The 25,438-nt window shown below is 43.6% G+C and overlaps 8 protein-coding genes across 8 annotated transcripts; 6 read left to right on the top strand and 2 right to left on the bottom strand.

Annotated features, from left to right (window-relative positions):
* Window positions 1-261: 261 nt before the first annotated feature.
* Bfra_006780 (putative nucleoside-diphosphate-sugar epimerase protein) lies at window positions 262-1,146 on the top strand (the record flags this gene model as incomplete). Its single annotated transcript, XM_037337151.1, has 3 exons — window positions 262-497; window positions 596-812; window positions 868-1,146. The coding sequence occupies 3 exons, from the start codon at window positions 262-264 to the stop codon at window positions 1,144-1,146; spliced, it is 732 nt and encodes a 243-aa protein (XP_037198517.1).
* A 294-nt stretch (window positions 1,147-1,440) lies between these two features.
* On the bottom strand, window positions 1,441-2,688 carry Bfra_006779 (uncharacterized protein; the record flags this gene model as incomplete). The annotated part of the gene is made up of 1 exon (XM_037337150.1): window positions 1,441-2,688. The coding sequence occupies one exon, from the start codon at window positions 2,686-2,688 to the stop codon at window positions 1,441-1,443; it is 1,248 nt and encodes a 415-aa protein (XP_037198516.1).
* Window positions 2,689-4,945: 2,257 nt separating this feature from the next.
* Bfra_006778 (putative salicylate 1-monooxygenase protein) lies at window positions 4,946-6,427 on the top strand (the record flags this gene model as incomplete). Its single annotated transcript, XM_037337149.1, has 3 exons — window positions 4,946-5,127; window positions 5,316-5,949; window positions 6,008-6,427. 3 exons carry the CDS (start codon window positions 4,946-4,948, stop codon window positions 6,425-6,427), a joined length of 1,236 nt encoding a protein of 411 aa, XP_037198515.1.
* A 2,491-nt stretch (window positions 6,428-8,918) lies between these two features.
* Window positions 8,919-10,357, top strand: Bfra_006777cc (putative 50s ribosomal protein l36e protein; the record flags this gene model as incomplete). The annotated part of the gene is made up of 6 exons (XM_037337148.1): window positions 8,919-9,143; window positions 9,194-9,230; window positions 9,281-9,348; window positions 9,404-9,786; window positions 9,840-9,910; window positions 9,972-10,357. The coding sequence occupies 6 exons, from the start codon at window positions 8,919-8,921 to the stop codon at window positions 10,355-10,357; spliced, it is 1,170 nt and encodes a 389-aa protein (XP_037198514.1).
* A 796-nt stretch (window positions 10,358-11,153) lies between these two features.
* On the top strand, window positions 11,154-12,984 carry Bfra_006777cb (putative transmembrane transporter protein; the record flags this gene model as incomplete). Its single annotated transcript, XM_037337147.1, has 3 exons — window positions 11,154-11,532; window positions 11,593-11,848; window positions 12,153-12,984. The coding sequence occupies 3 exons, from the start codon at window positions 11,154-11,156 to the stop codon at window positions 12,982-12,984; spliced, it is 1,467 nt and encodes a 488-aa protein (XP_037198513.1).
* A 1,203-nt stretch (window positions 12,985-14,187) lies between these two features.
* Bfra_006777ca (putative ibr finger domain protein) lies at window positions 14,188-15,873 on the top strand (the record flags this gene model as incomplete). Its single annotated transcript, XM_037337146.1, has 2 exons — window positions 14,188-15,355; window positions 15,404-15,873. The coding sequence occupies 2 exons, from the start codon at window positions 14,188-14,190 to the stop codon at window positions 15,871-15,873; spliced, it is 1,638 nt and encodes a 545-aa protein (XP_037198512.1).
* A 1,004-nt stretch (window positions 15,874-16,877) lies between these two features.
* Bfra_006776 (putative ubiquinol-cytochrome-c reductase cytochrome c1 protein) lies at window positions 16,878-17,895 on the top strand (the record flags this gene model as incomplete). The annotated part of the gene is made up of 2 exons (XM_037337145.1): window positions 16,878-17,177; window positions 17,236-17,895. 2 exons carry the CDS (start codon window positions 16,878-16,880, stop codon window positions 17,893-17,895), a joined length of 960 nt encoding a protein of 319 aa, XP_037198511.1.
* A 4,282-nt stretch (window positions 17,896-22,177) lies between these two features.
* Window positions 22,178-23,582, bottom strand: Bfra_006775 (putative covalently-linked cell wall protein; the record flags this gene model as incomplete). Its single annotated transcript, XM_037337144.1, has 3 exons — window positions 22,178-22,973; window positions 23,150-23,349; window positions 23,412-23,582. 3 exons carry the CDS (start codon window positions 23,580-23,582, stop codon window positions 22,178-22,180), a joined length of 1,167 nt encoding a protein of 388 aa, XP_037198510.1.
* Window positions 23,583-25,438: the final 1,856 nt, after the last annotated feature.

Below are 25,438 nucleotides of genomic sequence, written 5' to 3'. Positions count from 1 at the left end.
TCCTTGATCGGCCTTGTACGCCATTCTCGTTCATTGTTTAGAGACGTGATGACAATCATAAGTAGTCTCACCTAGGACGCCGTTGTACGTGGAGTTAACGAATGCTAAAGCACGGCATCCCCAACAGTTGGTGGCGCTATCTACTAGCTGGTAGGCTGCTTACATTTTCTCACACTGAACTCGTAGTATGAGTCTCGATCACTCTAACTTCTTCACAAATTGCTTGTTATACTCGACTGTAAGCCCAAACATCATACAGCCATGAAACTCATCGTCGCCGGCTCAACTGGTTTTGTCGCCACAGAACTCATCAAACAAGCCCTCTCCAGCCCAGATATCACATCCATCATAGCCCTTGCTCGTCGCGAAACATCTGTACCACAAACCCTGGATGGTAATGCTGATATCGCCAAATTTAAAGCTGTCGTTTGTGATGATTTTTCCAATTATTCGGATAGTGTGAAGAAGGAACTTGAGGGCGCCGAAGCTTGTATTTGGTATTGTTGTTTGCTTTTTCTCTGCGATTTAATTATTGACCCCTTCATTTCTCCGCTTACGGATTCAGTCTTTGCCGAAATATTAATCAATGCCATAGGCTCATTGCAATAACCCCCTCTAAAATGAAAGATTCAACACTAGATGAAGCGAGGAAAATCTGTCTAGAGTACACAGTAACCGGGCTCGAAACTATTACCCAGCTTTCGCGCGAAAAAAGTGCTAGACCCTTTCGATTTATTTATATTAGTGGTCATAAGAGTGAAAGAGATCAGAGTAGACAGCCTTGGGTTATGGGTGATTATCTTTTGATGCGGGTATGTGTTGTTTTTCTCCTATTCAGGAAGGATTGAGTATTAAATAGTTCTTTAGGGTGAAGCTGAATCCCGTGTCATCGATTTTGCTCAAGCGTCAAATGGAACAGTGGAAGCATGTATAGCGAAACCAGGACTGATAGATGGACCGGATCGTCGGCAAGGGTTGGTGGGTAGTGTATTATCGACAATTGGGAGAAGTCTTATTGGGCTTCCGAAAGTGGATGTCAGTCAGATTGCGGCGACTTTGTTGGAGCAGGCAGTCAAGGGAATTGAGAAAGAGACGTTATCGAATGAGGATCTGGTTAGGATCGGGAATAAGGTATTGAGTGCTTAGGTAAAGTGGCAAAGTCTAGTCAGTGGATGATGGTTTCCTTAGTTGCGGGGTTTATTGGGCGACTTGGGTGTTGGTCAATAATTATGTATCTCAATATCGAAATGGGATATCGGCACTATAAATATACATTGAATTGGCATCTAATTCATCAAATCTAACTCCGGCTCGGGCAAGGTATCATGACATCCTGATGTCTACTCTGTACCAGGTCCCTATGCATTGAAGCCCCCATCTTCTCGAACAATGATTTCCCAATACCTTGATCTACCAGACGCCGTGAAATTTACCCCTCAACTATAAACGAATCCTTCCCTGCCTATTTTCGAGCCACCGAGCAAATAGCGAGACAATTACTCCTGAGCCAGCCAGCCCCAGAAAGAAACCCCCTAAAAGCCACAATTCTACTCTCTTAGAATGCCGCGTTGCTATGGCCGCAGCACAGGTAGTCATGTTTTGTTCCGACGTCATGATTGTCTCCATTCGCTCTGTCTCGCTTCTCTCATTGCGGGTCCATGGGATTATTGCTCCATGAAAGCCTTTCTCCCCGGAGCCACGAGTGCGGATATTGAAGAAGAGACCAGGCAGTTTCAATCCATCCCTAAGAAGGCAATGTACTTCTTGTTTCATCTGAGAGTAATCGTTTATAGGATCAAGCATAGGTGACTTTGCTTTTCCGAACAGTATATCAAAGCCACCATTCGCGAAATTGTTGGTAGAAAAGTGGTAGTCTGCCGCATTTCCGAAACCAAACTTGAGAGCTTCTGTGTGGGTACCGAGGATAGAAGGGAGGAATGTGAAGAGCATGGGAATATCTTCATGGGTGGAGATGCTGAACACTGGGTTGGTGCATGGGGACGAGAAGGAACAATAATACCCTACATGGTGAACAGGAGAACCGATAGTATGGGTAATATAATATGGTACAGCCTTCTGAAATTCTGGAGGATTAGGGTACATCATGTCCAGTAGAGCTGGTGGATCGAAGTTTGAATTTAGCGGCCGTCCATTCGAAAGGTGTGGAGTGGTAAAATTAATAAGCTCTGATTGAAGGGAAAGTATAGAGCTGCTGAGAAGTAGTACAGACGCAATAGTGTTTGTTGTACAATGGGAAGGGGAATTTTCTCCAGAGTAATTAGCGCAGATATCGGTGACATCGTTGAATGATACAGATGTCTTTTTAGTGTAAGCGCCTGCTGCTTCAAGCAACCATAGTGACGGGTAATCGTTTCCATGGCTCCTGTCTCCGAACTTTAATTCCGGTGAAAGCTTGCCTAGACCATTCCTATATCTCGAGGAACCCAAAGCAGCGTTCTCATGGGAGCAACCACTAAAGCCCGTAGTCTCCGCTGAGAAGTATCGGACCGTATTGTACAGAAATATGTTCAGTAGTATCATCACTGCCAGGCATTGGATTGCGAATTTCAGAGACATGCTTTCAGATTTCCTGGCTGCTGTCTTATTCTCCTCTTGAGCTGTTGAATCGAATGTGGTGATGGGTAACTTTTCTTTAGATGATGCAACACCTGATCGTGAAGACTCCATATTGGGCTGAGATGGTCTCGTTGAATTTCGACCGAAAAGGTTTGATTATGAAAGTACTACTTAGCTTGAGCAAAGGGCAACCATTACTTTTGTATTACGCCTACCCCGCCAAGATGGTGGATTGACTGGTAGCCGCGCAGCACACCATTTCAAAATGTTGGAGTTGCGTTTACCCTTAGGCATCTGAGTAATAGGTTTGTATCCTCCAGGTAACTCTGAATTCTAATATCAGATTTGAGGGGATGCCTTATCATGGCAATGGTGGGGAAGGTGCTTCGCTGACAATCTATCTCACAAATAGTTTACCCAACTCGGGAGAAGCGCATTTTGAGGGGAACAAAATGAGCGAAAGTGAGTACTTAGCTTAGAACTCGACATTTTTCTTCCACCAAGATCCTTATATTTCCTTGAATAACTGCATCAGAGTTATTTACCTGCAAAATCGTCCCTCCGCTCCAATCTTTAGTTATTCGAAATAGACGGTGATCTTCACAGGGGGTTAAACGCGGATACCCACCGAGGCGCCTGCAATCCAACTAAGGAATCGCAAACCTAGATCATTGCAAGGCTTCTAGTGAAAGGTTCTTAAATCTTAAGGGCATTGAATAAAATCAAGAAAGATTTCTCGTCTCGCGGAGGTAAGTGTACTTGTACCTTTTTTGGTGATATTTCGACACTTTTTGCCAAGTAGTATCAACTAAAAGAATACCATGCGTTCGTAAGTTCCAAGATCGTCAAGCGGTTGTTACCCAGTAAAATATGTAATTGGAAGGATTTCATATTCCCCTTTTCCCGTAGGAACAACTTGAATACCCAAGAACGATTGTTTGGTGGCTGGAAATATTGTTGAGGGTTCTGATAATTCTAGCAACACGAGAGAATTTGCAGTGTTCCCAAATCTCAAACAGGCCTATCGATACCAAGAGACGATAACAGGCGATAGATTTGTTTGAGAAACAACGATTAGCAACTTCCCTCTCCTATTCTATTAGTCTTGCATACTGTAGAAGGACTCCGGACATGCATTTATAGTGTCTTTTGGGACAATGTGTAACAAAACTCTGTAGAACTTCTCACGTATGTCGAAAGTATTCGATACCAAATTACAGCATTCATTAACCTCTGATAAACCCTCGAGTCTTGCTCTCAAGAGGGGTTTAGGTTACTAAAACATGGTTGTATGTATGCCTGTATGATAAAGATTGAACATCGTATATCGAATTTCAAAGGTCGGTGTTGCAACAATCGACGTGTTTTGTGGAAATTTAGAGAGAGAGAGAGGGAGAGAGGGATATGATACGAGGATACGCGGATACGGGGGCCGAAATGGACCGAAATGCTAATTATTGTAAGATGGGCATCACCTTGCAAACAAAAACAATTCACGACACACACCAACTATTCAAGATTTTGGATATTCTTGTACCATCGATGTAACTCCTCACACGTAAAATAGTATGGACAGCATCCTAATACTATGGAAATGGAGTCTCTAGCTAGGAGGTGTTATTTCGTGGTGCAGCCCTTCTTCACGCGTCTTTTCAGGCTGAAAAGGTCAAAAAGTCGCGACCGCCCCTTATCCGACGGAGTCGACGACCCCTAAAATATGATTCATCACCTCAATCTTCTCATGCGCTCCCGGATGAATGTCCTTCAAGAGTACCATAATTGTACACGCAGGTATGTCCGAGGATTTTCGGTGTAGCTACTCTATCCACTACATAGCATGACCAGAATACGCTGATCTAGACAATATCGAGACGATTAAGCATGAAAATCAAAAATGGGGAATGCTTTCAGATTTTTTCACGAATTCGATACATTCCCTATCGCAATTGCATTTCTGCGGAGGAGTCTTTGGCCCTGGGAAGATCTCGAACATCGCGAATACGGAGTAGGACCCTTTCAATTCAGATACAAGGACTTTTGGTATCGTACGGGGGTACAATGCCTACTGTGCAATCGATGATCTGATATTTAGTATGAACAGGTATTATTTGTGGGCCAATGCAAGAGAAAATGGGGGAGGTTCATTACCTTGACTTTTTTTGCAAGCATAAGTTATCATATAAATTGGCCAATAAAATTCTGTTGGATTCTCTGGAGCTGGAAGCATATCGATTGATATCCCCTGCTTGGTTGAAATATACGTACCATATTTCAATCAGAGTGCCCGTTTTCTCACTCTATTACCATATCTTCTCATCTCGTTTTTATTTTGGAAATTGCAGGACCTAAGTACATTCCTGCTTTCAAGATGCCTGAAGCTCCAAAATTTCGAATCAGTGTGATAGGCAGTGGGCCAATTGGTAAGCTGCTTCTGAGTAGTGTAGCTGCTCATCCAAGAATTGAGTATGCACAATACGAAGCCGAAACATTGCCTCTCCGTCCCGCCTTTGGCTATGGCATTGGGCCGCAAACGCTCGCAACGACGAAGCGGTAAGCTTGATTAGTCTCCCAAATTCTTTGTCTTTCTACCTGCTTCTGTTTCTCTGTTTCAAATTCCACTGCCATGTCTTATCAAATATACCTCTTCTGCTTCCATATACTTGATCAACACTTTTTTTTTCTTACTTTCTTCCAAAAGTTCGTCGCTGTTAGACAATACTAACTCCCCGATCTTGCAGTCTTAATCCGGCTATCTACAAGGAGCTGCACGACCAATGTTTAGCGGACCCTGTGTGGATGGAATTCTACCACGGCGGGGAGGAAGACAACCATTTGCATACCATTCGTGTCCCAGAGGGTGAAGTTTTCGGAAGAATTGGGCGTGATGAGCTTATGGTGATGCTTGATGCTTTCGGTCCCAAGGATACTCCAATCCAGTACGGCAGAAAGCTTGAATCAGTAAAGAAAAACACTGATGGTGAATTGACGCTGACATTTGAAGATGGTGGTGAAGATCACGCAAATGCCCTGTGGGCGTGTGATGGTATGAACTCCCTGTGTAGAAAGTTCGTGCAGGGCGAGGATTACATACCTGCAGCTTACTCGGGCCATGTTACATTCAGGGGAAAAGTCGAGAGCAGCAAGATCGAGGCAGAGATTGGAAAGCGATTTACTACAGATACATCCATGTTTCTTGGTATTAAAGGCTGGCACGTGTTAACCTTCCCCATTGATGGTGGCAAATACGTCAACATTGCGGCATTCTCAATGGAGGAAGTTCAGAAAAAGCGTGGAAGAAACTACGTAACAACTACCGATGAGCTGCTTACTTATTTTCCCGGGGCGAATTCCAAAGTTCAGAAATTCTTGAGGGTAAGCATTCAGGATATTGGCGGCAATGGTCTTGTTCCTTGAGCTAACATTTTAATAGCTGCTTAATGCTCAACCAGGTGGCTGTGTATGCCTTGAACTGACTCACATGCAGACTTTGGGTACCTTCACCAACCAAAGTCATTGTATGACGAGCTTCGGTGATTCTGCCAACGGAATGCTACCTCATATCGGAGGCTCGATGGCAACCGGATTTATTGGCGTTACTACCTTTCTGCACGAAGAACTGAATCCCCGTATTCATGCCCTCAACCCGAATGCGAGCAATGCCGAGATTGCCGAAGTACTCATGGCGGCTTCTATTGCATATGAACGTAAGCATAAGCCTTTGGCGCAAAAACTCGTGGACTACTCAAGAGAACAGGGGTTTGTATTCTCGGGTGGAGTAACTGACGCCGAGGAATTGGCTCGAAGAGCAAGATTTTTGTGGAAGGCTGATTCTTACAATGCTACCATTTAAGATGAAACAATTGTCATCTATGTTGATGATTCCACCACGTCCACCTTCAGTTTCAATAAGAATAAGATGCGCTCCAATGAATTTTGCGTCCGAAATATGATTGAGCGATAACTCGAAATCTGTTCATTGGGCACTTGACCCACCCATGTTTTATTGCTCCACTAAGGTTATTTAATAGGCTTTACATGGGAACGGTGTGGAGATGTCAAATTGAACCCTGTATGTGGATATCTCTAGGTCAATTGCTTAATTCAGCAAAATACATATGTCTTTTCAAATTTCATTGGTCGATGGTCTCTAAGCTTTTAGAAGCTTCGTGGACGGATTTCATCCGAGGTGATCCCCTTCGCGGCCTTAGGGAACGAACATCCGGGTAAAGTATTCTCATTAGCAATTGGCCCACTTACCAATACAGTGTATTCCGTAATTCAGTTATTTGGCAGCGACCCCTAATAGCTCCATCAGCCATACAGCGGAAAGCAGGCCGGCAAGTGGCCCTTGCTATTATCCTAGATGAGCTTCCGAATCCTAGAAGAGTACGGAGATTGAGTATCGAACGCGAGGCACAGCTGAATAGTCTTATGATAATTGTAGTCTTTCTATCGTTATCGAGTTCCTTTATTGTGTTGACGATGATGTTTTTTTTTCTTCGTTTATTTTGTTTAGAATTGTAACCAACTGCACTGTGCCATCTTGAAAGAGCCACTGCAGAATGGTGGTGCAGTACCGACGCAATGGAAAGCTAATTTATATCCCTGGACCATGGTCAGATAAAGCTGCCAACGCTACTTTCAACGGAAGCCCCCGTGCCACCCTTGTTACAGTGACCGGGGAACTTTGGAATCAGAGGTAATGTCTCAGTATTGTACATTATTATAGCACGGACTAGAGATCATCTTTGCTCAAAACGAGCCATCTTGAGAACAATGAGGGTGCCCCCCCCCACTGTTCTCAATCTGCTCCCTGCATCAGGGTTTTTTAGTTGATCCGGCTCCTTCCTAAATTGTATGGGGACGGGTATTCTGTGGCGCCCTCTTAGACTATATTTTATCCTGCTGCGGCCCAAAGATCGGCTTCCGAACAAAATTGCCTCAATTCGAAGAAAATCCTTCCATTTGACACTGTTAGGGTTTGCCACTTACTTGCTTCGAAAGAATGTTTTCAGCAGCCTATCTCCACAGGAACGAAATACAATACACACCAAAGTTCAAATTTCAGCAAGCATCCGATAAGGCTACAACATCCCATCGCCAGATTCAAATTGTAATACTCAAAGTATCTGGCTCGAATCAGAACATTGAAGAACACTTGGCTGTTAGGATTGGATTGAAACGTCGATGAGCTTTGGGCCTGGGTAGGTATTCTCGATTAGTGCATGAACTAGCTCGTTCATTGTGTGCCTGTTCACTCTCTGCAAGATATGAATCCAAGGCAACAAGTGATTAAGACACGGATAAATGACCATGATCTTCGTAATGGTTGAAAATACAACTCACTTGCTCATTTTCTTCCAACTCTTTTGGCAACCTGTTCTACGTGTGTTCTAATGCGAGCAGCGCTTTTATTTGTAAGTTCATTATTCACTAATAGCGTAAGATGCTGCCGGCTCTTCTGCCCTATAAAAACACCGTACAGTCGTTCAATCTGGTTTTCGATCATCGAACTTGAATCCTGGGTATATGCAACAACATTACTTGTTGTTGGCCCCACAGTAATTAATAATGCAGGAGTAGACAATAATCTCCATTTCAAACATCACTATATAATCACAAGGGACTTATACACGTATGTCTCGGGCGGGTTGAATCTAAACTCATTAGACACCTTTGACTGCGCAATTCTCCGCAACTTTGCCCAAGTTTGCGGAATTAGGTTCATGAAGTCATACGATCTAATCAAAATCTTTTAAAAGAGGTAGCTTTTTCATCTCAAGTTTTACCCGAGTGCGAAAGGATTTATGTTCATATAGGAACCACGATGATCTGGCTGATAAACCCCCACACAATTGCAGGCCCTCAATTCCTGCAACCGGAGCCGACTTACAACCCTGCTGTAAAACATGCATCAAAAGATGCCAGCTGCTGGAATCAGCTTTCAAGATGTTCATGAGAAACTATAAATCAGTCGCGAGTTATTCCCTATTCGCGGCGACAAGGGAATAGCAGAGGTACTACCGGTTGCCGGTTAGTGGCTTGCGAGGCTTTGAATTAAGTGCCATGGGTCCCTCGCGCATTTGACATATCGTTCCTACATAGACATCAAACCTTGTCACTATCAGCTGTTGAGTTTCGCACAGCAGTCATTTTGACCCTGCATATTATTCCAGTAAATGTTCTACATTGCTTCTGTAAAAACATGTGAGCCCAGAAATAAAGTATATCATTCATTCACGTCCCCGCAGCCTTATAGTATCCACTGGAGTTACTAGGCGATTGTCTATGCTGATCGATCTTCTGTCGATTGTATTCTCTTTTGCGCAAGTGTCTTCATGATGAGCACAGTCAATGTATCGACCAGTCCTCCGGTTGCGAGTAACCCTCGCGGGGCGGTCGTTATTGAAGGAGCTACTATTTCAATGGCCTTCGTTGTAATTTTTGTTTGTCTGCGAATATGGGGTCGATATCGCTATAACAATTCGCCTGGAAACTCTGCGCCAAGTTTTGGTGAACCCAGATACTGGATGTTGGTCTCCGACTTAGCAATCGTTGCTTCATCTGTAAGTATCTTGATCAGAATATCACACGATGATTCTAACACTTCTAAAAGGTACTTGCCATCATTTTGACTGTGATTGCTTGTGTTAGTAAGTATTTCTGTGGTATATTTTATGAAAAACGCTGAGCGATTAATCAGGCGCGGAATGGGGACTTGGACTTCACGCGAAACTATTGAGCACGACACAGCTCGAGACTACCCTTCAGGTTGGTACCCATTCGACCAAACCGCGATTGTGCAATACGTTCTAATCCTATATAGATGTTTTATCTTTATCAGATATTTTATAAAGCAGGATGTGGTCTTTCGAAGATCGCTACTTGTCTACTCCTCTTGGCCATTTCGACTCCACATATGAAGAATTTCAACAAATTTTGCAAGATAATGATTATTTATATCGCGGGATATTCTCTCAGCTGCTCCATCGTTTCAGCCTTTCAATGCGGCCTCGACTTTAAGAGTAATTGGATTCACTCGTTAAGACAAACCCACTGCTTCTACAAACCCCCATTCTGGTTTACTCATGCTGGCTTGAACATCTTCGCAAGTATAGTGGTCGCAGCTCTTCCATGGTGGCTATTCTCTCATGTTCAATATAAGAGAAAATATACTATAGCACTGATCATGACCATATTAGCTCTTGCGTAAGTCGTCACTTACCTCATAAACAATGTGACCATATCTAACCTTTTGATAGTGAGATTATCCTCGGGTGTGTGCGTCTGAAGGGTCTTTATACATCTTCTCAAAATCTCAACGATATACCTTGTAAGTTGATCCCAGGACTGTTATAATACAGACGACAGTGCTTACTCAAACTCTTGTTAAGATGGTGCTACCACCGGTATACTCGTCTCTCAGCTTGAAGTCAACTTCGGAATAATTTCAGCCTGCATTCCTACTGTTTTGAAGATCATGGAAGATTTTTTCAAGCGATTATTTGGGATTAGCTTTGGTGATACGACAATTGAATCGGGGGCTCAATCCCAATCTCGAAATATCGGGGCTATGGGGAGTCACTTGCAGACTACAGACAAGTCGAAGCCTCGCTCGCAATACGAGCGCTTTGGCGACGACGATCTTGAGATGGATTCTATGCATTCAGGAAATAGCCGGGAAAATATCATCCGCGACGACAAAATCCCTGATCAAAAGATCAAGGTCGAAACATCTTACATCGTGGAAAGAGAGATTGATAAATCCGAAAGTATGTAGACGATTAGATTTCGGTAGGGCTAGCTCCAGATAGTAGGGGGGATCATTTTATCTCTAATTTAGCACCCGTCTACCACATGTCACAGGAGCTAAAAGGCCCTAGAGTAAACATGGCCTCGGAATGCGTTTGAACTTTAGAGCTGGACTCGGTTGTAACAAGATTGTAATTAATTTACCATATCGATGCCCCACTAGCTGTGTGATACCACGGGTAGTATACGGTGTAATGGCAATATCATACGAGTTGGGGAACTAGGGGGGGGGCGCGGGGGTAACGCACTTGCGCGTAACCAAATGATACCCCATGTCGATTACCCCCGTCACGACGGGGGGCACGCTGCAGACTTAAGCGAGTGACAAGGAATACAAATGCTGTATATGCATCTTTCATATGAGTAATCTGGATCGGGAAAAGACCCCGTAATCGATTGGGTAACGTCCATGTGCCGATATCCTTTTATCTATAGGATTCGTTTTACTCTCTACCAAAACTCATGTCGAAACGAGTGTTGAATTTATGCTTGCTAAAGGTTTGTTACAGGTTGATCTAGGCAAACTCTGCATCGGAATTCCCCACAAATATCAATAATTAATCCTAGATGATTGCGGTAAAGGCGTTCTTGCATGTTGAGTTGCAGGGCGAATCTTGCGATAAATACTACATTCCCAATTGCTACATCCCACCGAGATTGTTTCCATCAGATTTGTACTTCAACCCTTCAAATCCCTATTCTTTGTTTGTCTAGTAGAAAGGGATACTCATCTAAAATTTGAAGCACCACTACTCAGCGGAAAAATGGCACAAGAACCAGTCACCGAAGTGTCTCAAATGGACGAAAAACACTCTGCTACAGAGACCAGCCATGATTTGGCACTTTCTGGTCCCTCTCGATTCGATCAGAAGCTCGCCTTGAAACTTGATCTTTACCTTCTTACACCCATGCTCTTCTTGAACTTCCTGTCTCTCATGGGCCGGACGAATATTGGTGCCGCCATGGTACAAGGCTTGCCAAAAGAATTGAAGATGGATGCCATGAAAGTTTTCATCTCAGTTACCATTCCCTTGGTGCCGCTGATCCTATTCGAGGTTCCCAGTAATCTTCTCATGCGCTTCTTGGAAAGGAAATACAACTTCTCATACATGAGATATCTATCTCTTATGACTGCTCTTCTAGGTACGTCTATCTCCATAGTCTTTAACATCCTTTGTAGCGGTGTCTAATTCAAACCAACAGGTCTCGTCACTCTGGGCCAAGGTTTTGACCAAAGCTATTCGGCCTTGCTAGCTACTCGCTTCCTTGTAGGGGTGTTTGACTCAGGGCTCATTCCCGGATGTATCTTCGTCTGTGCTTTATACTACCCATCAGTGCATCTGCAATGGAGAGTTAGCATGCTTATGGTTGCAAATATCGGTTCAAATGTTGTGGGAAATATTTTAGCTTTTGGTATTGCTCATATCAACAGCTCAAATGGGTATGAGGGATGGCGATGGTAAGTCAAATTATTTCTTAATATTCCGGACGGTGAATATTTGAAGGCAGCACAATGTTTTGAAAGCAGTGCAATGTCCAAAGGCAATACAATGTCGAAAGCAATGTGATGTTCAAAGACAAATTAATGTCTGAAAGCATTACCATATCTGAAGATAAAATAAGGCCGGAAGGCAGCACAATCTTCCAAGTGGATCCAGACATTGAAAGCCGTTTAGTGAACTGTAGTCCGAACTACTGGAATTTTCACATCTATGTTGACGTTATACAAAGACTGGAGAGTAAAAGCTGACCTCTGATCCTAGGGTCTTCATTGTCGAAGGATGTCTCACCCTAGCCATCAGTTTTGCATGTCTCTTTTGCAACATCAGCCGCCCCGAAACAGCATCATTCCTCACCGAAGAACAGAAGGAGATAATCGCCACTGAGGTTGAAGCCCGCACAACAACAGTCGGAATCGTCGCAGAATGGAAGATTTTCTTGAGCAACGGTCTCAACTATATCTGGGCCGCATGTTACGTGCTCACTTGTTCCACAACCTACTCTGTCGCCATCTTCGCTGCTTCTTTTGTACAAGCTTTCCATCCTCACTACACCACACCACAAGTCCAGGGTCAAGTCGTTCCTATATTTATCGTATCTGGTGTGGCCTGTCTCTTGGCTGCATATGCAGCTGATCGTCTCAACCACCGCGCCGGCTTTGCCATTGTAGGTTACCTTATCACAGCTATTGGCTTCATCATTCTCAGACAACCAAAGACTCCAGCGCCACATATCTCCATGCTTGGTCTGTACTTCGTTAGCATAGGCACCTTTGTATCATTACCTCTCCTATACAGCTTGCCAATGATCAACTCGGCTACTCCTTACCAGAGGGCCATTGCAGCAGGGTTCGTAATTGGTATTGGAAACGCCGGTGGATTTGCTAGTTCATGGTTGTTCAGGACTAGCCAAGCACCGCATTATAATGAAGGAATGACTGATTCCCTTATTATGACTCTGGTGGCTCTTGCTTTAATGGCTTTTGCTTGGTTATATATCACAATCGCCAACAAAAAGTTGGACAATAACAGCACCACAGACGCGGGATCTGTTAATGGCAAAGATGGCCTGGTCGTAAGAAGATACAGGGCATGATTTGATTTTTGTATATACCAGTTTAGCAATTTCTAAGAGTTTTAATCATGTGATGTAGCTGTTCCTTGCCAAGGTTTAATTAACGCTAAGCCCAGAAGCGAACCCCCCTGGTTTTGTGGAGAATGCCAATCTCAAGCACGAACTCTGTAGAATCTCGAGTGTGTATTTTCCAGCAAGCACCACGCGTGCAATTCAATCCCAAACGAAAAAATTATGACTCAGTCCAAGTGTTCTCCTTATCTGGAGAAACGATGGATTGATTTGTCAACTTTCTTGCAGATACCAGCCTCGCCAATTCCCACGCGCCATCAATTTCTGAGGCTTCTAGCCCTCAAGGATCCACTATAAGCCCCATAAAATGATTTGTTGTCAATTCGGGCCAGCCCGATGTGGAGATCACATGTTCTTCCTTGTTGGTTCTGCCATGTCAGTCCACACCGATTCGTCGGTCTCAACCAATCATATCTACAGAACGCTGCATTGCTGTCTCCTCTAGATCATGTACAACAGGTTTCCACACTCGCCTCGCTGCACCCACGAGATAGCCTCTCCACTCTCCAGACCGGTTTTATAATTTCGATCGAATTTGTGAAAATGTGCTTTATCCATAAATCCTAATTTCTCCACTCCACACCTAATAGTCGTTCTTCATTGCGTTCTCAATTCTTATCTTATCACACTTCACCAAGAACATTCATTACTAGAGGCTGGATTTCCTCGTCAAGACAAACGACATCGAAACTGTTCAGAATTTCGAGAAGACAACGAAGAAAAGAAGAAAGAATTGGTGCGGTAGAGAGCTTCTGTTAGGCTGGTAGAAGAGAATAATCACCACTTCTCAACAAGCGGGTGAGTCGTGGTGAAGAATTCGATCCAGGAACTGCCGGTCAGGACCTGTTTGGAGAAAGCAAACTTGCAGCTGGCCTGCATTTGGATCCGGTTGATAACAGAACATCGGTACAGAAGCGCGAATTCGAAAACGAGGAGCTGTAAATCAACAATTCAATTGGAAAATGGATATTTCCTGACACGGCAGTACCATCTAACGATTATTCGTCGCCTTCTTCTCATGGATCTGGAGATCAACACCCCTTGAACGGAACCAAAGAACTCAACATTGTGAATACGAATTTGCTCTACGATACCGACAGATCTATAGACCTTGACTACTTCAACCCAATCACTGAGCAAGTTTCTGAGAATATGAAAAGCTATCTGAAGCATCTTTTGCCACCTTCAATCCCACCGGCGGGGTCAAAATCGCGATCCCAGTCCCCATCTAGGTCTCGATCTCACACTTCATCTGAGAAAAAGCCCGAGATTAAGTCCAAGCCAAAATCTCGAATGGAGCCTCAATCTGCAGTCCAGAAGGGCAGAGCGTCTTCATCTCGCCCACGTACCTCACGGTCAAAACTCATCTCAAGTGGTTCTTCCAGTTCCAACTCGACTTTAACGTCTGATGAACTTACGGCCCAGAGACTTCAAGCTGAATGGGATCGCGAAGATGATCTCCTTCAGTTACAGCTACGATTTGCACGCAATCTGGAGACTCGAAGCCCCTCGCCATCTCAGTTTGAACTCGATAGACTAGAAGCGCAAAGATTGCAGGCTCAAATTGAAGAAGAGCAAGCTGCTTCTGACGCAAGACGGGCCGCACGTCTTGAGAGAGAAACGGAAGAAGCTATCAGAATTGCTACCGAGTGGGAGAATGAGGATAGTCATGCTGCTGCTTTGCAACGAGAATGGGAAGAGCAAGAAAGGAGACTTGGTGAGCAGGAGGATCTGGCGAGGATATTGCTTCGAAGAGATGAAGAAAGGGCCGCTTCGCTTGGAAGAGACTTAGCTGCAGCGCAGGCCGCTCAAGCTCAGTGGGAACAAGAAGTCCATCAACAAGAGGAGCAGACCAGAAGAGTGTCAGAGGATGAGGAGAAAAGGGAGAGGCAGGCAAGGAGAAGAAGAGAGGCAAGAGAGGCTGCTGAGGCAGAGCGGAAGGCTGAATTGGAGAAAGAGAGAGCAGCTCGCAAGGAGGCCGAAAAGAAAGTGAGACTTGAGACAGAGCGATTGCAACGACAACAAGTTGAGAAGAACGCTAAATTCGACCGAGAGCACCGAGCAAATGAGGAGGCTGCAAAGAAAATCCACCTAGAAGCCCAGAAAAAAGAAAAGTTGCGCGTTGCCGATGCTAAGAAAGCGCGTGAGTTAGCTGACAAGGAAAAACAGCGGGTCGCAGATGCAAAAAAAGCACGTGAGCTAGCTGAAAAGGAGAAGAAGGCAAGACAGGCGGACTGTGTGTCATGTATGGAGGCGGGAGAAAAGGTCAAGATGTGTGTACTGTCCTGCAAGCACGCTTATTGTGGAGAATGTATCGCGGGTAAGCAGCCAGTTTCAATTTTTCTTGCATGAATGCTAACTCATTCAGGTGCCTTCCAATCTGCTCTTTCATCCAAGACACGATTCAAGTGCTGCAAGGTGAATGTGGTGACCAACCTCGCTTCTCGCTGGCTCGATGCTACTTTCATCAGCTCCTACAAAATGATGATTCTCGAGCAAACTACCAAGGATCCTCGCTACTGCTCCAGCAAAGAATGTGCTAAATTCATTCCACCAGCCAACGTACATGGAACCATTGCAATTTGTCAAGCATGCAAGCATCGTACATGCGCACCTTGCGGTAATGGAGAGCATTCCGGAGTTTGTAAAGAGGATAAGGAGGGCCTAGCAGTACAGGCTTTGGCGGAGAAGGAGGGCTGGAGAAATTGTCCTAGGTGTAAATTTGTGATTGAAAAGAATGAGGGTTGCCTGCACATGACTTGCAAATGTCTGTTTGAGTGGTGTTGGGAATGTAAGAGAGAGTGGAACGAGTGTAAGAGCACTTGCAAGAGAGAATAACAACGTGGCGAATATTTACAAAGATGAAAGAAGCATCAGTTCGGTCCACATAGTTAGAGTACTCCCTAAGCAATATATGTCCCAAGTTCTCATATTTCTTTCGAATCAATAACTGTTCCAAAGAACTGGAATGATAGTCATCGTTGTCTTCAGTATCCAAGTAAATGCGCTTATGTGGCGGTAGTGACATTCCAGATGCAAGAGGCACGATTTTTCTCTTTCTCCAGTTGAGCAATGCTAACAGCAAGACAGTTCCACTCGCAAATCGTTTTACCATATCCAACCATTTGACTGATATGGCTCTCACAAGTCTAAAATACTGTATTAGTAGAGAGAGATATTGACATCCCGTAAGCCCGGAAATATATGACGCTCGCGTACATTTTCAGGGGGTGGGTGGGGGTGGGGGACGATGGAGAAGAGATCATTTTGAAACAAAGCATGAAATAACCCCTAAACTGCTCTATGGATGTCAAGCTATGCGATGCGGTTGATTACAATTGATGAGTTGAGAAAAGCCGACAAATAGACTATCATTGCAAAGACGTATCCAAGTCTGAAACAAAGTTGAGGAAATCTTTATCGATTATTAACGGGCGAGGGCAGAATTCTCACCGCTTTACAAACCCTCTTGCTAACGGAAAATCTATTGTTCCGCTTGAGGCTTTGTACAGCTGGATATGCTTGAAATGTACTGGCTGCGACCGATAACTTTCCTATTATTAGACTGGAAAGAACGGAAGGGTTGACATAGAATGTTTGTTTTGTTTTGAATTGAAGAATGATTGACATTATCTTAGTAAAAAACAAGTATCGTATAAATAGTCCATTGAATTAAATACTTCATCGAATTCCATCATTCTTTTCCATATTTTATCAGTGTCGTCATTTGCTTTCTTTCCGCATCACACTCATTTACATCCCGCCAAAGAGTTCGTTCTCTACACCCAACAAGTACACACACAACAGGACACACCTGGGCATCCTTCGAATGTGAAGAAAATATGAGCGGGCTTAGAACGAGTATCTGGGCCCCGGGCAGCTATCGCTCCCCGAGTTACAATGGCTCCAGCTATAAGAATCCCGCGCGAGAGAATGCGTCAGTCTCTACTACCCACCCGCATACCTCGAGGGAGATGATCAAGAACCGGGCAATCGAAACGACCCGCGAAATAATTTTGGATGGCGAATTGGCAAATAATGAGCCACGGAAGAGTTCTGGTGGGCTGAGCGCCAGTCAATGGGCACCGCGCGATTATCCTGGAAGATCAAAAACAGCAAATCGTCAAGAGGTTTGGACAATGGTATGTTTACACACTTGCTTGAAGAGATATGCTCTGCTTACCTTCTAATCCTTCTCAGGTCACGCCAACCTCGCAACATAAACCGATGGCTCATGCGTATAATAGCTCGATTCCTGCATACACCTCTCCAGACCTCGGTCTTCCTTACGAAGTACAACATTACATTCTTGGTATGATGCAGCGGATCATGGAAGAGGGGTGTTATACCTTTGCATCGCGATGGATTCCCGACGTTTTACAAAGGAATAATTGGACGTGTTCGGAAGCGGTTGAACTATCTACATGGAGAACAATCCTTCCCGAGAATGTCCCATCAGAAGCCATTACCACGCACGGCAAATCTCTTCACCAATGCCTGGCTAATGCTGTCCGAATACGAAACTCTGCTACTCATCGGCATATCTTTTCGAGTCAGGAACTACGTGGTTTGGCACAACAAGCCGAAGACCTCATGAGCCTGCTTTCTGACCACTCGAGGCAATTAAAGTTTCACAAGCTGTGGACTGAATTATACGATTGGGAAAAGCTCAGTGTAACAGACATGCAAGCCGCCAGATACAAGATGGAAACGGCACTTCAACAGATTGGGGAACGTCCTATGGAGGACGATATGGATTGGACACCGAACGTAATCTCATTGGAAAAGGTTCCCGTGGTAGAGATAGGACCAGAAGAGGTCGAGAATCACGAAGTTCATGATGCAATGGAGATCGACTAAAGAACATACTCCAAAGGAATTATGGGATGGCGAATTGGCGTTAGATTAATCGTAGGCTGTATAAATTGGGAAGATCATAGCTTCAGGAGTACTTGTGGGGGTATATCGGGTCTGCAGGATTTCAAATACTCTTTTTGTCGCCTTTTGGCACATCTTAAACGCATTGTTTGAGGTATTTACGGGCATAGACTTGTTCTAAATCGGTTTCTAGGCAGAAGCATACAAATGAGATCAAATTGTTCCACACTTTAAATGAGGTATCCTTTGCTATATGAAATATATGTTATACCCTTTTGGAACTTAGAACCACTGCCAGTCTTAGTCAACGAGAATGATTATCAAAGGAAGACTTAACACCAGCGTATTATACGAGTTTACCAAGAGTACTGAACTACAAGCCACAGGTTTTACTCGAACACTGACCCGAATCCAATTAAAATACATCACCGTTCCGCCAGGCTGTACAACCACTCAGGTTTCTCTCCACCATAAACTCCACCGTCTCTTATTCTCCAAATTTTGCATGGTGCCCAATAGTCCGGATTGAATATTGAATTTGATATGAATGTTCTAATTGGTTTTAGACATTCAAAATCTTATATTGCTGGACTACAATCCGGACTATTGGATATCCTACTCCGAAGGAAGTTTACAAACAACAACGTTTGCAAATATTTTCTCTTCCCTCGATTTCAAGTGGCGTGCTTATACGATTGCCTAGCGCAGCGTGCCATGGCCTCTCTCACATCTCTCCATTTCCTGCGTAACTTCTCTTGCTGCTAATATTGCGGCTTTTGCGCGAAGTTTGCTGCTTCTCGAGCAGCTAAATACTGGACTCATAGCGCATCATGGTTTTTGCGTGCTCTTGCCGTCTTGATCGCATTATATACGTCTTTCACTTGCTAGAAGCGCTCTTTCGTTTCTTGACTTCAGTTTTTATCTGGGTAAAGGGAAAGTGCTAGTTGTTTCCAGGTCTGAGAGATTTCCGATTTGGTGGCACTGGGAGAGATTGAGAGTATGAGATAGGAGTCAATAAATTGGGGGAACAATAGTGGGAGACATGATGGTACCGATGCGCTTAGTTAGACTTATGTATGAAGAGGGCTTGGCTGGTCGAGGTAGCAAGTATGGTTAGGCGTTCGAAAGAGACGGAACAGGATTGTGGCGAGAAGATCAGACGAAGGAAGAAGAGGTAAATCACGATTGGATATATAGCTACAATTAAACACCCCATTTCGAGAATCGAATACACCATAATTAAAATAGATTACATTGTTCAAAGGGCTGAGTATGGTGCGGTTTACAATATTCTTTTGATAGCTACAGTTGTTTATATTATTTCGATTGCTCTGAAATTATCGCTTAGCAAGGTCCAAAATCCTAACAAAAGGGGAAAAGTGAAGCGATCTTCTCGGTAAGCCTCGGAATTGAGAGTCCATTGTCACAATCACAGTAGATTTATCCGCTATTCTTACTTCAAGGACAATGGATTTGGTTTTACAGTTTTCGAGCTGGGGCTTGCTAATAGAGCATTATCTTCTATTTATTACTAGCTGACAATGGCCATGATCTCGCATGAACGGGCATTTGATGCTATCATGTGATGGTCTCTGTGTGATATATAAAGAACTGTCGAAGTTAGATGTGATAATTAGGTCTTCTTTTCCGTTCCTGTTTCTGTAATCCACACGTTCAATGAAGGGCCTACAGCTCTACTCTCTTGGCCGATCGTGGCCACACTTATTTCTTATTCAAATGTATCAACATGAACCACGAATCTTGGATGCGACAACCAAAAGTTGAAATCACAGATTTTCAAACCATGTAGGCTATCGATTTTAGAATACTAGAACTATTTGTCCCAGATTTGAAGATCTTGATACCGAATAGGGGGTGATAATCTAAATCTGTACGTTTGGGTGCGAAAAGGATACACGTTTACGCCGGTCGTGTCATTTAGATGAAGTAAACTTCTGAATTGAAAGAGACAATCGGAGATCTCAGCAGAATGAGCTGTCCTCATGCACAGATGCTAACTACGCATCCCGAAACAGAAACCATGCCAACATTTAACATATATTGCGAGGTCATCCACAAATGTTCTGTATGAAAGCAATACACAATAAACATATTGGTCCCAAGGAAATAGGTGCTACTAGAGACCACTCGATCATCAAGTTCCTGTAGCAATAGAAGGGTGCTGGAGCGAATGCAGGTTTTTGATTGGAAACTGGCTCAATGAGAGTTTACAATCTTTATCTCTGTGATCAATTCTTTAAAATACTCACTCAGCTTGCAGTACAGAGAAGATCTCTGGACACTCAAAACTCCTGATTTCTCAATCATGAATCAGACGATGATGATGAGGGCGATGGAAAGAAATTCAACTTCAGACTTCACGGAGGATTTCATTGAGAGAATGAATTAATATTGTGAGACGCTCGACTTTCAAGCGCATGTCAAAAAAATCATCCATGTGTGGAGTGAACATTATTCGTACAGAATTGGAGCTACCTTTTGGGAAGAATCAGCTTCAGCTCCTAGAAGCACCCTAGTCCCAAAAGCGATGAAAAATGCAGCACTCTGGTTGATGCATCATTAACTTCACATCTCTGCTTCTCGTAGTTTCTCTGTTGATAGTACAGTCTCACAAGGGAAAACGATCTCAAGAACATCTATGACTTCGTGTTCGATTCCAATAATTCATTACCCTCACCATCAAGGCTCTTAAACACCAATGCCGGTAATAGCCTCTCGATAGTATAATTTAGGACCAATTTTTTGGGTCACTCCGATATTTATATTCCCTGATAATCGTTTTCGGCTTTCCTGAAAAGCTGCATGAATATTCGTTCACCTAGCGAAAAGAAACATGATATAAATTCAATCGTATCAGACATCCTCCGCTTTCCATTCTGCGAAGAATTTAAGTGGAAATTTCGAATTTATTATATATATATACAAGTATACAACAACATTAATACTTACACCATGAACATATCTCACATGCTTATAATCTCACATCATAAAGCCGCAATGAGAGATTAGGTGTGCCCAGAAAACATGGTCAAAAATCACGACTTACATACATATCTTTACAATACTTCTGGACCATATCTACAATCGAGCCCATCAAGGTACCCCAGGACGTGATTCAGTCACAACACTCTTATAGTGCAAAATCAAAGAAACTTTCGACTTCGTACCTGCCAAGCTCCAAGTCAGCTCTAAAAAATGTTGAGCGGTGCCGGTATTTAGGGTAACCAAACTAGATAATGGTTTCGGCAACGAAAACAACTAGTGTTATGTTATCGTAAACTTCGTACCCAGGGAAATAAACAACGAGGGGATTCTTACCAACACCATAGCATATCTATACTAGCATAGATAATTGTATTAAGCCCTGGGAATTTCGACATTCCTAATCCCTTTACTTTCATATTTCCTACCTCAAGATTCTTATCTCCAACAATTGAAGATACCAAAATATCAAGAGGTTAGACGGGATACCATTATAAATTCCCAGCAATTTTATTCCCAGACTTTTCCTATTCCCAATTGTAGCTCTAGCTCTAGTGCCGACTCGGCTAGATATGCTGTATATTTAAAGAACGACGGACTCCCAAGGCAGAAGTTTTAGCGGCGGGGTGCATATTTGGTGGGAAGCTAGCGCGGAGTCGTTAGTAGGTCACTTAGTTGGTCGGCTGAATTAATTAGGATATCATTGATGACGCGTGTAAAACGGGCTGACTAGTTGGATAGACTAATTGATGGTTGCGGGTCTTGACGGTTGATGGATGAGATTGGGCATTGGGTTAGTGGTAACTGGAATGGGTGTTTTACATATTCTGGTGTTTGAGAAATCGATTGCTAGTCAAAGACAAAATCGCATAGAGACACAGTAGATCAGAGAAGCACATCAGATTATTCACCAAGGACCCAAAGAATGAGGTGAGACGTTTGCGTTATTCATTATCCATTCCCTTGAACCATTTCATAATCAAATAATTTTTAATATGGAATCCTTTCAATTATTAGTGTGTAGCCATTATCTCGTTTTGTTGATACTTTGTGACGTGATAATCATGCCCCTATTGCCTCATTCTGTGCCCATTCATATCTGTCGTATGTGATTTGATCTCTCGACCCAAACATGCAGTGAGAGGTGTTTTATTTTCCATTCCGTTATTCCCAGTGGATATCCCTTATTAAATCCGCCGTAATCATAAAATGCATTATCAAGAATAGAAATTGTCTCGTCATATGATGTGCCAGAGGAACTCTATAAAAGAGCAGCAAAGAGACCAATAGCAGCCGCAGCCAAAGAGCCACTGACCTGGTAAGCGTTGGCAGCGCCAGTAAATTCAGCAGGGGCGGATGTTGTGCTGGAATAGGTATAATTCGTTGGGGTGGCGGTAGGAGCCTGGATCTGGCCATCGCTGATTTGAGAGACGACTGGACCGGCAAGAGAAGTGCTCGTTTCGAGTGTGGCGGCACTGGTGGGCGCCTGGATTTGACCATCGGGAATCTGAGAGACGACGGCCGCAGGAACTTCAGCACTGGTGGGAGCCTGGATTTGACCATCTGGAATCTGGGAGATTACCGCCGAAGGAGCAGCAGCACTAGTGGGAGCTTGGATTTGACCATCGGGAATCTGGGAGATCACCGCCGAAGGAGCGGCAGATGTGGATGTTGCACCTTGAATTTGTCCATCTGGAATCTGACTGACAGGAACACCTGTTGGAGATGGTGCAATAGAGGCAGCACCTTGTACCTGGCCATCGCTAATCTGAGTGATTGGCGCACCGCCAGCAGAAGTAGGGGCTTGAATTTGTCCGTCACTAATCTGAGAGATAGGAGCGGCGGAGGTTGCACCTTGTGGTTGCCCATCTGATATTTGAGAAACAGCTGCAGAGGATAGAGAAGCGATGGCAGTGGCAGTTGCTTGGCCATCAGTCGATTGTCCGACGACGCCAGATCCAGCAGCTGAGCTGCATGCAGATGTTTGGATCAAAATTTGGGAGCATTGTTCGCCCTGCGATTCAGTGTACAAATTATTGAATGTACCCGAGAGGCATCTGTTGAAAGTCGGAAAGTCAGTATTGTCTATTGGAGGAACATTTGGGAGGGAAACAAATAAACGCTACATTTCAAGGAAGAAGGATTTGTTTGAGGAAGAGTGAAAAAGGGTCTTGAGATCCGGGTATAAAAGCAAGGATGAAAGAATTTTAAAACTTGTGAGATTTTGACGTACTGGTAGAAAACAGCGGAACCTCCAAGAGCGAGAGAACCGTTTGAACAAACAGACCAGCCGCCGGTATAAAGAGCTCCAGTTTGTGGTGGGCCATCGAATTGAAATTGAGTGTTTGAAGCAATGTATCCTGTCCTATCCTGCTGGTCCTTAAGAATACCATCGTTGAGTGTGACAGCAAGAGATGATGAACAGTCGGCACGCTATAAACGGGTTAGCTCAATCACATCTAACCATAGATTGAAAGAAATAGAGATATATTCACCTTTTGCTGACGCTTTGATACACTGCTAACATTTACAGTAGAGATTTGAAAAGCTCCAGAATAGCTAGTGGCACATCCATCAGGAGCAGATGCGGTTGGAGTGATGAGAGCTGTGACCTGAGCATATGCGACAGATACCAAACCAGCAACAACAACGAATGTGGTCTTCATATTGAGCTTGATGTAGGAGCGAGTGCGTGTGAAGAAGAACGATTGATCCAAAAACGAGTGAGGATTTTTACAGATAATCAATAGAGACCTGAATAAATGGGATGTAACAATGGAATTATGAATGGCAGGATTCTATTGTTTATGTAGGATTTTGAATGGCCACCAGCTACTAGTATCTAGATACTTAGATACCTAGTGAAAGCTACCGGTCAGAGACGGCGCGGGGCTAATATTTCCATGACCTTGTTAGGATAGGCAGGAGAATAGCGCTTCCCATTACCCAATGGAATGCTGACCATGTTTGTTATTGAATCACTTGATACAAAGTTTGACGATTGACAATGTAGAAGTGGTTAAATTCGACCCAAGTGTACCTAGGTACCTTCCGAATCGCTGGATCAATGAGGCACAATACATCACTAGTCTAAACATCTGGTGGTGATTGGTAGCCATTGGCGGGGTAGAAAACCATTGAGCGCTCTCTCGATCCCAAGTGGTGAATGTGCATATTTTGTGAGAATGCCTGTACAAAGCTAGAGGAAGAGGAGACTTTTCTCCATGTGAATACAACCAATACAGAATAAAGAGGCTCGGAAAGATATCCATGACAAGCCTGGGCAGGACAAAAAGCAGGTTGGAAAGTATGTGAAGTCCCGTATAAGCTCGATTACCCCAAAATATACTTTCCCTATTATGGAATGATCGCCTCAACAACACGAGCATAATTGGTAGAATTACCATTTGAATTAGTGTGCTGCGGAGTAATTGAGTTTATACGGTGGTGCTAAGAGGGGTATCAATCGCAATTAGTCTTGGTGGTTCAGGGCATTTTACCCGGAGAATAATGATAGTGCTGATTGGCAAAACTACTTGCTAATAGCGATAAAAATAGAATGAATTTTGATGATTGTATGATATAGAAAATCGAAGTAGATCCGTATCGTGGTATGAAGGGAGAGGAGGGAGAGATACGGTTGACAGTGGCTTAAGATAGAGGGGTCACCATCGAAAAGCCATGAGGTATCGATTATTGAGATGTCACTACATCTGTGCGTTACTTGGTGAATGAAGAGACTTCACCCAGATGATCAAAGTTTATCTCTTTGCCAGTTCATTAGTGAAAGTTAAGAAAATAGGAAGAAAGCTGATTGACGTCGAAAAGGGCGCACGAACATATACTCCTTCGAATACGCACAGTCGTAGGAGGCTAATCAAGGATTAGATAAGCTACTAAATATCTACACTGTTGCTAACTTGCTGCTACTTGAAATCTAATCCTGCGAGCATTGACAATAAAATATCTACATACGGGTAGTTTTATTTTACTTTTATTTTTATAGATATTCTCGGTATTCTCGTATTGTAATATGCCCACTGGAATCAAAACATCGAAAAGTTCGACAAGTTCGTTCGACACCAAGAACCAAGAACTTTTAAGACGGATTTAGTTCAGCCTCTATCTTTCAATCCATGCTCAGCAAAATGCTCGGCGAACCTTAGGTCAAAAGATACCTCACAGAGTTAATTATATGCACGTCATCATCATCATCATATCATCCTCAAATACGCAGTACGATGGGTCACAGCATTCCCCTTATCTTTTCCGCTCTCGGACAATTGATCTGTGAAGACTCGAAAATACATCGCCAGTACTTTCACCAATTGGTTAGTTTTGTATAACATGCACGCTGTTCCAGATACAACGAGACATTGTCGTGATGAAGACCTTGTCCATTTCAAGTTGTGGCTGCGAGACAAATCCGACAGCCATACGAGAACCAAAGATATTTCCTCGAATTGCATGATAAAGATGATCATGGCTTGTTGGCATTGCTTGCTCAACCGTCATTACTACA

This window comes from Botrytis fragariae (genome assembly GCF_013461495.1).
Source record: "Botrytis fragariae strain BVB16 chromosome Unknown tig00000000, whole genome shotgun sequence".
NCBI lineage: Eukaryota > Fungi > Ascomycota > Leotiomycetes > Helotiales > Sclerotiniaceae > Botrytis > Botrytis fragariae.
The sequence above is the reverse complement of the archived record's forward strand: the minus strand, read 5'-3'. Positions and strand labels throughout refer to the sequence as shown.